Raw genomic sequence first — 14,034 nt, forward strand, 5'->3', positions numbered from 1 at the left:
ATATATATATATATATATATTTTTTTTGCGTAACTTACTAAACTGCTCTAAAATGTAATACATAACATTGCTTTGAACAAATGCAAGAAATGTGCCTAATCTCAAGCCACAATCATATATTTTCCTATGCCAATGCAAAGATATTTTGGTTTTCATGAGTTTTTGCAAATGGCTATAGAAGCTCATATATGAGCTACTGTGTTTGTGCATGAATATGGAATACCTAATTTTATCAGATGCATGACTTGTTTTGGGGGAGTGAAATGGAAGCTGTAATCCATAAATGACTCTATGGTTGTTGAAATGTAAGAAAACATTTAAAATTCATTTAGAATCTTTTCCTGGTGACAAAGTACCTTTTATATCTACAGAAAGTGTTTTTCAGGGACAGTCTAAAATAGGTTACAAATACCATAGTATATCAGGGCTTACTTCAATGAAAATTGACCTGATAGGTTTTTTTCCCCCATATTTTATTTATCTATAGAAGGTAGTATTTGACATCCTGCGTGACTAGACCTCCACTCCCACCCCCATTCGTACCTGGCCAGTGCAGGAAACCAGTGGTTTAGTACATTTATCTGACAGTTCAAATAGCAGCACTCTCTGGAAGTTGCTATTTTGTCTCTTAAGGATTAAATTCACCATTAGAATTTCCTAGAAAACGAAATAAAAGATACAAAGAAAAGAAAAGAACTCATTTTACATTTTGGATGATCTTGAGCTGGTCTTCCTATCAGGCAAATGTACTTCTCAACTTATTTTTTTTCTATTTTCAGTTGATTTACTATGCACACAGAATGTAATTTTAATAGTAACTCTACTCAGAAAGGTAAATCTGCAGTATAAAGTCACAGACTGAATTTTAAATCCAAATATTAGGAGAGTTATTAGCCACCTTGATTATTCCCCGGCCTCCTTCTAATAATGTAAATAATTCCTTAATCTAACAGACAAAAAATTTAAACACCTTAAAATGTGAATAAAAAAATTGTACAGTGGCTTCTTAAATTTGGATGAATTCATTAAAGATACTCAGAGTTGATTTATGGCTTTTGAGACTTGGCATTTTTCTTGCTTTACTATGTTGTTGTTTTTTTTTCTTTTTCTTTTTTTTTATTATTATATGTTTGCTTTGTCTTATTTTTTATTTATTTATTTTTGTCCTACTGGGTTTTTTTCCTTTTGGATTTTCCCTCCTTTATTACGTTACATATTGCTAGGATCTGGATAAGGCCCAGGAGGACATACTGAAACATCAGGCTAGCATTAGTGAACTCAAGCGCAATTTCATGGAGTCCACACCTGAGCCGCGCCCCAATGAATGGGAAAAACGACGTATCACACCTCTGTCTCTACAGACACATGGGGTATGTCACTAGCTATTTGTTGGCTATATGTCTCATTGTAGCTATTAAATAAAACCTAGATTTCTAATTTATTACATTGATTCTCAGAATTGGAAAATGATCCCACTTAATTTTTAATGTACTAACAACTTCTTAAATACTAAATATTTATTAACAAGTACTACTGATGGATTTAGTGCTTAGGTAAATTGTATGAATTTCACTATTTTTTTCAAATACATTTGTAACAAATTGTGATGGAAGGTCACTTAGAAGCTGACATTTAATGGTATTTAATAAATTTTAGACACAGACTTCTGAAGTAAGAAAATCTACTTATTAATGAAAGGAATGTAGGCCTATTGACTGTGTTTAGAATGAATTAAAGTATTTGCTTTGAAGAAAATGAGTTAATCTTAACTTTGAAGACAGATGAGCCCTGTTGAAAACTTATGAAGTGTTGTATCACAAAACTTTCCTTACTGAGACTTCCTCATAAGGAAATATAGTGTTTTAAAAATATTTTCAACCATAGATTTTTCTCCAGACTCATACATATTTCTGTCATTTTTCTTCTCAATAACAGTATATCATTGCCTTAATAATATAATCTCAGAATATTTCTCCATTCATTCCTGTCTACAGCTGTACTTTCATGGTCCTTCCAAATTTCTCCTATTATCAACTAAGAAGTTCTTTGGATTTGAGGAGATAATAATTATACTCTGCTTAATATATACTTTTTCAAAATATATAAAGGTGTTACTGAAAATTTCATCTTTCCCATTTTCCTTACCATCCTTTCTTTTTTTTTTAAATTTTTTATTAAGAAAGGATTAATGAACAAAAACATAAGGTAGGAGGGGTACAACTCCACACAATTCCCACCACCCAATCCCCATAACCCACACCCTCCCATGATAGCTTTCCCATTCTCTAGCCCTCTGGGAGCATGAACAAGTTTAGCATCTAGTATGACTTGAATGTTATCAAATCACAGACTTTTGACTCATGTTATTTTAATTCACCTTTTCATAAAAAGCAAAGCTGTTATGTCACTATGGTTGTGACATTGTGAGGAAAGTGGCTTTTTAAAAAAAAACATCTTTATTTATTTATTGGGTAGAGACAAAATTGAGAGGGAAGAAGGTGATAGAGAGGGAGAGAGGCAGAGAGGCACCAGCAGCACTGCTTCACCACTTTCAAAGCTTTCCCCTTGCAGGTGGGAACTGAGGGCTGGAACCCAGGTCCCTGTGCATGCACTCAAACAGGTGTGCCACCGCCTGGCCCCAAAAGTAGCTTTTCAAGAACGGATGAACAAAAAACAATTGTTGAACTGAAAAACAGAACATTTGAAAATGTCAATTTTTTTTAACACCATGATGGGGGTCATATGAAGTTGTATACAACTTAAATTCTTAACTGGATTTTCTGAAGATAATGTTTATATTTCAGCAGTTGACTACAGAATACTGTGTTTTCTGGAGAAATGGTATCTGATATGTTAAGACTTTGTTCTCCCTTTATGTGCTGCTTTGTCTGGTTTGTTTTGCTGATCCGCACAGTTATTTATGTTTGTTTGCTGTAGATGTGATGCACTTGTCTTACTTGTTGACTATGTCTACTGTTTAAAACAATAGAGAAAAGGAGATCATCTTTTCAAGGATGTTTTGTCCATGAAGGAGAAGTATCTGATGGCATCATCACGGACAGTTGAAGAAAAAGCCCAGGAAGCAGACAAGGTGTTCACCTTGCATCCTTGGATCTACTCTTGCTTTTTTTTTTTTTTTCCTTTTCCTTGTATTTCTGTCCACAGCCAATACACTACTTTTTGTACTTTACCTAAAATATTTTTGATATAATTTTTGAGTTTTTTATAAAGTTAGTTCTCCATGTCTAGAAAGAGGATCACTTAGTGACTCTGTTCCTAAACATGTTGCAAAAGTATACTTTAATGGAAAACCCACAGTTTGAAATGCAGAACTATTTAGGTGGAAACAGCCTCATGTTTTGATGTACATGTCAGGGAGTTGGGAAGCTATCACTTTGTGTGAAAAACCACTTTTTATAGAACACATTTATCCTAGTGACATTAAAAATAAATTATTTGTGAGTTAGTATATTAGTGTATGAATTACATTTGAAAACGTCTGAATTTTCACTTTTCTAAGATGTTTTGGAATACTATAATGGTCTTTCATAGACCTTCTGCTCCTGCATAGGTGACATACCTGCTATTACTGAGGAAGTTTGCTTTCTGTTTCTTTTTACACTGTCATCTCTTTCTACTGACTTTGCTTGGCAGCTAGCCAGAAGGTTAGCTATCAACTCTGTGAAGTTTATCTGTTGAGATTAGAATATTTACAGTCTAGATAGACAGTGGGCAAGTAAGTAGAAAATTTGTGTTACTAAAACAAATGTTAAGAAAGTAAAATATAATATCATGGTAGACGGTAATTAAGAGCTGCTTTACTTATGCTTTACTCAGAAAGAGATGGTATTTTAGTTGACCTGACTGACAAGAAGGCAGACAGGTGAAGATTTTTCTGTGTATAAGAAGAAGAGATGTAACAGCTGCAAGGCAGGGCTGATTTAAGATACCGAATGATGACAACTTGGAAAGAAGTCAAGGAGAGCAGATGCCAGATCCTATCATGGTCTTAAAGACTGTAATTATCAGCTTGCATTTGTTTTATAGGAGTTGATGAGGAACTGTTGAGAAGTTTTAAGCAAGGTAGTAACTTAATTCCAGGTATCTGATTGACATCCCTCTGTTGCTGGGTGAGGAATGAAATCTCAGGGGGGGGGGTGTAATGCAGAGAAATGGTCATTAATAAAGAAAAAATTTTTCTCCCATAAAGTCTAATTATTTAAGTCAATACAGAGTGTTAGTCTTCATAGCATATAATGGGGTAGGGAAATGGCATAAAAAGGGAAGATGAAACCTTACCTAAAGGAATTAGAAGTCTACTTGAGATGAAATGCTTCCAGATGTTATATGTGAGAAATATAAAGCTAATGCCAATGGAAGTTTTTAAACACTTGTAACAGGAAATTTTGGAATTTGGATGCAATATTTAAAATTCTGCATGTTATCATTTAGGCATGCGTAACAGTATATTGTTATAGAAGTACAATTAAAGTGACATGCAAAATTTATTATTTTTAAATTCATCATTTAAAAAAAATGCAGAGCCAGAAATTCAAACATGCCTAATTTCTCCATTCCAGGCTGCTTTTCCATTTAGATAGAGAGACAGAAAGGGAAAGATACTACAGAACCAGAACTTCCTCTAGTAACATAGCACTTCTCATGTGGTGCTAGGGCTAATCAGACCTGTAGACTATAAGTAAATATACCAGGCTTTCAAAATAGCCTCAGTTTAGACATGAACAGTTTTGAAAGTAGAACTAAAAATCTGAAATAAAATAATATGAGTTTTGACAGGTAAATAAACCGATTGTTTATCCTCACATCTTGTGAGAATTATGTAAAAAATAATCTAGTGGAATTACATAGATTATACACTTAAGGCGTTTTTGAAGATACATTATTGAATAGATGTGTAGCACATGCACATAATTAAATTGTCCAGTGATCTCTTAGTGAAAAGGATACCCCCACGACTACCCAGCTGCTCTCTTGGGCTGTTATAACTGTGGAGACTAGTCCAGGAGACATACTGCATGTGCCCATTTACTTCATCTCATTGTTGTTTCTCTTCATGCCTCTCAGCATACTTAGCACAAGGGGCATGCTAGAAATGTCATTCATGTACTCATTTCTTCTTTAATTAATTTACTTACTTACCTGTAAGATCTCAGAGCAGTGGAGTTTATGAGAACATATTTTTCCTTCTGACATGGAGCGTCTTTACTAAAGGCATTCTAAGCACAAGGAGCCAGCCCTGAGTTTCCCTACTGTGCCTTCAAGCAAGTTAGAGACCATCATTTAAGAACTAGAAGTCTGAAGATACTAAATCTGCCTTAATAGGTTTTCAGGGATACATGATTTTCCCATTGCTCACTGAAACATTACCTCTGAGTAATGTTTAGCTCTTCCCCACCCCAAAATTTTTTTACCTGTTTCCTGTTGAGAGAAAATGCTGTTTCTTAGTCCTAAGACATGTGCTTAGCATTTCTGAGAGCATTTCTATGGGTTGCTGTCAGAGTGTTTGATACATAGACAAAGTGTTAGGGAGAAGGGAAGAGTTGAAATGGTTAGGGAAAGAACTCAAAATATGGCATGTTCCATGGGCCACAGAGAGATGACAAAATTAACAGTTCCTAGAGTATGTACTGAAGGGCTTGGAAGCAAGGAGGTAGTTGCTCAAACTTTAACAGAAAAGAACATTGCAAATTAGGGTCTGCTGCAGAGGTCATGCTGTGCGGAAAAAAACTCCCGGAGGAGTTACAGCAAAAGTATACTGTTGGATAAATAGTGTATAATGGTTGGGCAGGCTGTGTGAAAAAAATTGAGGGGTTTTAGCTAATGTCTGTAGGTTAGAACTGTCAAAGATTCTCAAAGCAAGGTAGAAAGCTGACATTCAAGCAAACTGCCAACCCTCACCTTTCTTTCAAATTATGCTTTTCTATGGTTCTTTCTTGTGTAACCTTTCCTTTCTTTCAGTAGGTCGCTGCTGTGCAGACTTATTGTTAATTCTTTGCTCTTCCTTTTTTTTTCCTGACCTGTCTAGAGCCTAGAAGAGGAGATAACATCAATTTTGTTTAGTGAGAATGGCTTTTCTGCTAACTTGAAAGCCACCTTCACCTCAGCCACCACTTGGACAGCAGAGGGCACTGTTGTGAACTATAATGTACCTGAAAAACTTTCTTCCTGGCCCTCCTCACAGTCGTCTGAGGTGCATTTTACTTTGTTTCCCCTGTTTTTAAAAACCACACGTGAGAGTGATTTTTCAGTTTTTGAACATTCACGAACCCTTCCCTTCAGTGTCCACATTAGTAATCTTAACTCTTTGTTGGAGAAACATTCAAGAAAGAACAGCTGAACTCAGACATGAGGAAAAGATGAATATTGGATGTTTTTCCTCCTCCTTTTGTTACCCCTCAACCTGTCTGCCTAAATTCAGAAAATCAGTTAAACTTTTAAGACCCAGAGTCTTAAGTTTTTATGTGGAAATTAACCCTTCACCAAGAAGAAGATACATATGCTTTGCAGAATTAAAAACTTTTAAAACCGAAATGTCTTTTAGGTATTACCCAATGGATTTAAAAAAAAATCTATCTGCATGAAAAATGTAAGATACCTGCAATACTTAGTGAAATATTTTTTTTATTTTTGGAATGGCCCTACAGATTTTCCTGAACTTAGGCAGAATTCACTCAACCATTTAAGATTAAGTAATACTGACATGTAGTAATGATGACATGTCTGTTTTAGAAATGTTTTGAACACAATATTTTTTAAATGTTTATATATAGTGGTTACAGTGTAATGTCATCTGTTGATCAAAATAAACTGAGAGCTTTTGAGTTTAATATTTAAAGCCTCTGGTTTTCAGCAACACAGAAAGATTTTCTCTCCTTTTCTGTAATCTATTTTTCATGGTATTTTGAGCAGTGGAAACATGCCCTTGCCTGTACTTTAAGAATAACAGTGCAAATGAGAGAGCAAGTATATGTTGATAGGAACTGCTGAGAACTGTGACCCATTAGATCTGCTATAGGAAGCAGCTCCAATCCAATCAGTGTGTTAGCAACTGCACAAGGTTTATTTCTGCCCAGAAGGTTCAGAAGTGCAGTGATTTTATTCATTCAGCGTGGAAATACTTTCCTGAGTTAATGGGGATACTCTCTCTACTACCTTTTCTTAACAGAGTACCACTCAGCTCTGGCTTTGTTGTGCTGAGTAATCAAACCTATACCACTTGGATGCAAGTCCTGTGGATACCAACACTGTGGCATAGAAAGCTATTTCACTAAATGATATTTATCGACAAGTACTAGAGCATTTAGGTACTGTACTAGTTAAAACTAAAGTAAATTTACTCCAGAGAAATACATTTCTTTATAGGTTGAGGTGAGCATCTCAAATCAGACTTGATTCATTTCAGTTTTCAAAGACGCTAATGGGAAGGCTGAATTCCTGTCGCTGTCACTGATGGCCGCTCCGGTGTTGTGCTGTCCCTTCTGCTAATCTGGAACGCAATTTGGAATGTTAACAACTAGCTTTGAAAGAATGAGATCTTTATATTACTAAGTAGCTTAGAGCAACTAAAACTAGCCAATTAAAGCTTTCCAGTTTTAAAAATGAGCCAACCAAAAATAAGCAAGCCCCCGATTAGTCCTGTGTTCACTTAGCAATCAGGGATGCCAGTTAAATTTTATAATCCCATTAAGATCAACTCTACTGAATAAATTTTAAACATTTTAAAAGGTTAAATTGTAACCACTAAGTTTTGATATAATTCCATTTCCCAGCTGTTTTCTACACTTTAATCTATAGAAACAGGGTTTATAGGTATAGAACTATAAAGTAAGCATCTTATTTCTTTGGGACGATGCTGGCTGTTTTGTGTGTGTGTGTTTTTTTTTTCTTTGTGAGCTTTTTGCACGTGTCTTGGTTGTCTTTTATGTGACCTTAAGCAGGTTTTCTATAAATGTTGGGTTTTGCTCTTGTCTCAGCAGTGTCAGGTGTCTGTTTGGTGGGTGTTGAGGTAAAACTTTATTGATTTTGTGTCCTCGGTTGCTTTTTGTTTCACAGAAACGTGCTCCCGAGTCAGAAGGGCCTTACACAGGAGCCAGTGATGCTGTTAAGGTTCTCCCATTTTCCATGTTAACACCATTGCCTAATGTGTCTGACACTCCCCCCCATGCTTCCCTGCTTCCCTTTCAGTCAGCCATCATAATCATCTTTGCTTTTCTCCATGACATGAATCTGCCATCAGTTAATTTCAATTTTCATCGTCTTTATTTATTCATATATTTTTGTTTTCCCTCATCCTTTTTTTTTTTTTTTTTTTGTGCAGAGTTCACATGAGACTCTGAATATAGTGGAAGAGAAGAAACAGGCAGAGGTTGGGAAAGATGAAAGAGTAATCCCCGAAGAGATGAATGGTAAAGAGATATCACCTGGGAGTGGCCCTGGGGAGACTCGTAAGGTGGAGCCTCTGACACAGAAAGACTCCACCTCCCTGTCTTCTGAGAGCAGCAGCAGCAGCAGTGAGAGTGAGGACGAGGATGTGGGAGAGTACCGGCCCCACCACCATGTGACTGAGGGTACCATAAAGGAAGAACAGGAGGAGTATGAAAAAGAAGTGGATGAAGAGCCCGGCCAAGCAGCCAAGGTAGTAGAGAGGGAGGAAACAGTGCCAGAAGCCAGTCTAGTCAAACAAGCAGGTGCCAGTGTAACCACAGTAGACACAGTGATCCAAGAAAATGTAGTGACCCTAAAGATACCTGCTGAGAAGAGTATAAATGAAGGCGTTGTTAAGCAAGACATGAGAGAAGAAACAGAGGACGAGCAACATAAAGTTAATGGAGAGGTGTCTCATGTTGACATTGATGTTTTGCCACAAATAATTTGTTGTTCAGAGGTAAATAAGCCTCCCAAGTTGGAGATAAACCCTAAGAGTTATTTCTCAGGTGGATGACACCTAGCTTTCTTCTTCTTTCCTCCCAATTCTCCTTAAGCATTTCTACCAAGATTCTGATTTTATCTTTAGTGGGAAGAAGGAGAGAGCATGTTATCATTGAAATCATTTGATTTTCTGCTGGTTTGGTTCCTGTTTTTTTTCTGGCTTCTCTCCTGCAACTGGATCACCTGATAGAGTAAACTTTCCTATACACTTGCATCAATTTTTCCTTCTTATTTCACGTTTAAATTTTCTTTGCATGTTTTTGCATGTTTTGGGTATCTTTGTCCTTAGTTGCACTGCTTCCTTATACTAAATGCCTTTTGAATTAGTTTTTATTAGAAACTTGAATATATTAATATTAAAAAATGATCAGTGTGAGTATGTGTGATGCTGTTGTTGTGACTGGGCTTGACTTTTTGGCTCATCTTCCAGTTTTACATTTAGAAGTGGCAGCAAGCTTTGATTATAATGCTATGAATTCAGCATCTAACAGTGAGAAAATATTTCTTGAATACCACTGTGAATTTTGTTTTTTAAATTTCAAGCATTGTGTGGTTCTGTTATGGGTCTTTTCTTTGATGCAAGGAGAGACTAGACTTGTCTAGTAGGAAGATATTCTTCTTTTCTGTCCTGTTGTCGATTCTGGATTCAGTAGAGGACTGTAGGTTTTGTGAGTGAGTCTTCTCTTTTTTCTCTTCAAGTAAGAGAACTTTCCACCCTTAGATTTTATAGGTCATTTGGTGCAGTATATGAATTGGGAGTTAGAATTATGCTGAATGAGGTTTTGCTTCCTTATGAATGTTTCTTGATTCTAAAATCAATTGTCCATAATGTAGGACTTAACCCACATTTGCTCTCTTGAAAGCATTATAAAACATTGAAGCGATTTTGTTTTGAAATAATTAAATGGATTTTATAGTTATTTCAAAACTTTGTTTCACTTCAGAGAAGACAGTTCAAGTCTCATTAGCTACTTTGAATTATTATTGTTTGCCTTTAATACATAATCCTTTAGGTACCAAGCAAATTTTGTCTCAAAGCACTATAATATTTAGCTTGTTACATCACATGGTATTAAATATACATACTTAGAAGACTATAGTACTGACAGGATATGAATTTCTCCTTCAGAGTTTTAAATTGTTCAAAAACATTAATGCAGTGTTGAGGACAAATTTTAAATATAACATTTTAACTTATGTAGTGGAGGAGAACATTTTGAATTTTAGACAAGAATAATTGAAAGCACTTATACTTTAACAAATTCTTCCTGAAAATGGGAATTACTTGTCAGCAGGGCAGTAGAGACTTTTTGAGGATAAGAACAAAATTCAGCGTACCTACCTGGTGTGCCAGCTAGAGGCAATGCACGTTTATACAAACCATTTCAAACTTGAAACTGTAGTAAAAATCTAAGTAGTTAGCTTCACATAGTTGAGTGTGATTTTTTTTCTTTTTCATTTTTAATTTTTTACATTATATAAGATAAATTGTAACCATATTTTATTATTGTTACATATTATATTTTCACATGTAATATGTAACATATTTAATGTTACATGTTACACATTACATATTTTATTATTATTATGTATTACATTTATACTGCCTACTATAAAAATTAGTTATTAGTTACCCAAAGCAAAGGTTTATAGATCACATAGAAGGTTACTCACTAAACTTGGCAGATAAGTAATTTTGGATCATCATAATTTACAGTGTACCTTAATTTAGGAAGCTGCTAACTTATTCTTCACACACACACACACACACACACGCACGCTCGCACGTGTGCGTGCTGTTCTTTCTTGGCTTTTGTTTGTTTTCTATCATTTCTGCTCTTTCACGTGTGAGTGTGTGTGTTTGGATATATATCTTACATTTCTTTTTGAAGGGTCCATGAAGCACTTTCACTTCATCACCTCTAGAATTTATTTTTCCCTCCCTTTTCCACCTCAGCCACCAGTGGTAAAAACAGAGATGGTAACAATTTCTGATGCCTCACAAAGGACAGAAATCTCCACCAAGGAAGTCCCAATTGTCCAAACTGAAACCAAAACCATCACTTATGAGTCTCCACAGGTACAAAAGCTCTAGGTTGGGACCAAGTAAATTCTTTTTCGTACTCCGTCTGCATATGTTTTCATTCCATCTTCTCCAGCTGTACATGCTTCTGACTTTGGTGTGGCTTTCTATATCTTCATAACTGTACTTTAAGAGCAACATCACTTACTCTGTTGTTTCTTAAATTGAGATGAAGAAATGCAGTCAAACTCGTGACCCAGTAATTTTGGAGGAAAGCTTATGCTCGATTACTTAGGTGAGACAGTATCAGTCTTTCTCAGCTTAGTGCAAGCAATTTATGGTTTAATATATCTAGGAATTTTATTACACCTGGGAAGCAGGTCATATTATAAAGCTTATTGGCTATGATGTGATATATAGATTAGTAGGATTTAGGCCCCCATGTCACCCCAGTTCCATGGAGAAAGATCAGTCAACTCTTGTTTGCCTGTGCACACACATCTCTCTGCTTATCCTTCAAATGGGATGATTTGTGAAGACATAAGTTGTCATTTTTATGTAAATGTGATGCTGTATGTCTAAATAATTATCAGATATATGTGTTTGATTTTAGGTATTCACACACATTTCTATAAAGATTTGAAGCAAGCATTAAGATGTCTAACCTTAAGGGTAATAAAAAAAAGAAAGTATTCCTCATTTCAAAATGGAATCATTTAAAACTTTGTACAACAATTTTCTCAACTGAGAAATGAATTGTTCTATAGTAAGATTTTACCATGGTGGGGAGTGGCTGATTATTTTCTTCTAAATATTTTCTAAAAGGTCTAATGAATTTATGTGTATAGTAGTCCTCAAAATTAATATGCTATCCCTGTATGAACATAGATCCCACATCAGCACAAATGTTATTTCTTATAAATGGGTGAAGTGAAAGCATGTACCCATCTATTTGTATTATAATAAGTCTCTTGATAAAGAAATATGTGTATATGACACAGATTTCTTTTTTTTTTTATGACACAAATTTCTTATGGTTAATAAGCCTCTAGACTTGTTAGCTATTTTTTTTTTGTCAGTGTTGAGAAATAGGCGAGTATGTTTAATAATCTTAATCCAGTCTGTTAATGAATTTGCTTAATTATTTCCCCTGATAAGCTTCAGAACTTTCTACCTTCTCTAGTATCATAACAAGTCATATAAAACCTATTCAGATGCATGGATAAGGTTTACATATGAGACATATATACATAGAACACGTGTGTGCATTTGTATTGAAATTTACCCCATATGCATGCTGACAGCACAGAAGCTATTACAACAGCAGCATTATTAAAATACTGGATGAGAGAAAAGCAAATAACCACATCACTCAAATTTAGTCTATTTTAGTCAGAGTTTATGGTTTAGTAATCAGAGAAATGTTTATTTTTACCCACCTGTGCTTAAAAAACAACAAATTCAGCACTTCTGGCCACTATGGAAACTTCACTGTCTGATTCTCTCATTTCTTAAACTTTTATCAGTCAAAAAAATTTCTTCATGACTCCTTAGTGACTTTCAGTTCACTTTCTTCTTCTAGTGCATCCCCCCGCCCCTTTTTTTTCTTTGTTGTTGTTGTTGTTGTTGTTTGTTTTGATCTTTTACATGGGGTTGCTTCTCCACATGCACTTATTTTGGCCTTTGCTTTTATTCTTTTTTATATGCCAGCCAGTCTCTTGGTCAGCCCATTACCACTGAAAACATGCAAAGGATAAGCAGATAGCATCTTCTGTCAAGTGCATAGATTTTAAAAAGATGCATATTAATAGGGGAGGGGTTTTCTGACAACATCATGGAAGTTAAGTATTACTTTGTATTTTTCCCTCAACTATCTAAAGATTGATGGCGGGGCTGGTGGTGACTCAGGGACGTTACTGACTGCACAAACCATCACATCTGAGTCCGTGTCTACAACGACAACCACACACATCACCAAGGTAAAGCAACACAGGGAAATTCTAGGGAGAGGAGGGTACATTGCAAACAAGATCTTTCCTGGATTGTTTCTTTGTTCTTGTACACATTTCAAAGTAATACAGAGCCAGTGCCAGTGCCAGCAGAATAAAAATACTTTGATTTAAAATACCCGAGAAATTAAACTCCATTGGCAAATGTTTTTGAGCCAAATTACAAGTTTATGAAGTACAAGGGGGTAAAAATATGTTACGAAAAGCTGTACTTAAGATAGCTGTAGGAGCAGAAAGAGTGATGAAAGTGGAGACACAAATTTGGTAAGTACAAATGATCGCTACCTACTAATGCCAGTGAATTGAATTTTTTCCTTGAGTTGTTCAAGTAGTGTAAATACTCTTCCCTCCCCCCTCCCTACCCCCCATTGCTTTAAGGTACTAATGTTGACCTGAGAAATTTCTGCAAACCATCCTCTAAATGTTTAATAGCAGATGACCAGTGGTTCTCAAAGTTTGTCTCTGGGCTGGGAGCAGTAACCTCACATGGGGACTTGCTAGAAGTATGAATACTGTGATCTCAAATCCAAATTCACTAGGTGTGTTTTTAAAAAGTCCTCTGGGTGATTCCAGTATATGCTACTGTCATCAAATTTCTAACCCCAGCATTATTGTCCTTTGTTTCTAATCATACTTGGCTACCGCTTAAAGCTCTTATGTGTATTTTCTGTGTCCTCTGCCGCCTATATCTCAAGAAACACTTTGTAAATCAAAATGCCTTATATGCAAGATGGTACTGAAGTTCATTTAGGCATATCCAGTTACTAATCCTTGTTTCTGACAGTAAAATTTAGTATGTAAGTTCATCTGTGTTGCCATGGTTGGATTGCTTGCTTTGCTCAGGGCCATGTGATACTTGTTCATTTTCTGTTTAGAATGTCATGTCTCTATAATCTTGTCGGATATTGTCAGGCTCTGTCTGATTGTTCTAAGCCAGTAAACCAGAGCAAATTTACCTAGAAACTCTTTCCCCTGAAACCCTTCCTACAGCTTTTGTCCAGCCATGCTTTGTGTCCACATGTAGTTTTTTTTTCATTGTTGTACTAAATAAAC

The 14,034-nt window shown here is 35.6% G+C and overlaps 1 protein-coding gene across 26 annotated transcripts in view; it reads left to right on the top strand.

The window, feature by feature from the left end:
• The window catches only part of EPB41L2 (erythrocyte membrane protein band 4.1 like 2), a 227,733-nt gene that overhangs the window by 190,056 nt on the left and 23,643 nt on the right, over window positions 1-14,034 (top strand). For 7 of the 26 annotated variants that reach the window (XM_060190456.1, XM_060190454.1, XM_060190460.1 and 4 more), the window contains 7 exons: window positions 1,224-1,370; window positions 2,990-3,091; window positions 6,047-6,211; window positions 8,074-8,127; window positions 8,339-8,905; window positions 10,907-11,029; window positions 12,853-12,951. The exons of 1 other annotated variant lie outside the window; for it this stretch is intronic. In XM_060190456.1, coding sequence (XP_060046439.1) covers window positions 1,224-1,370; window positions 2,990-3,091; window positions 6,047-6,211; window positions 8,074-8,127; window positions 8,339-8,905; window positions 10,907-11,029; window positions 12,853-12,951 — 1,257 coding nt within the window. The remainder of the gene's footprint in view (window positions 1-1,223; window positions 1,371-2,989; window positions 3,092-6,046; window positions 6,212-8,073; window positions 8,128-8,338; window positions 8,906-10,906; window positions 11,030-12,852; window positions 12,952-14,034) is intronic. 18 more of the 26 variants (XM_060190465.1, XM_060190468.1, XM_060190461.1 and 15 more) reach the window with 17 other exon arrangements.

The sequence above is a fragment of the Erinaceus europaeus genome, chromosome 4 (genome assembly GCF_950295315.1).
Source record: "Erinaceus europaeus chromosome 4, mEriEur2.1, whole genome shotgun sequence".
NCBI lineage: Eukaryota > Metazoa > Chordata > Mammalia > Eulipotyphla > Erinaceidae > Erinaceus > Erinaceus europaeus.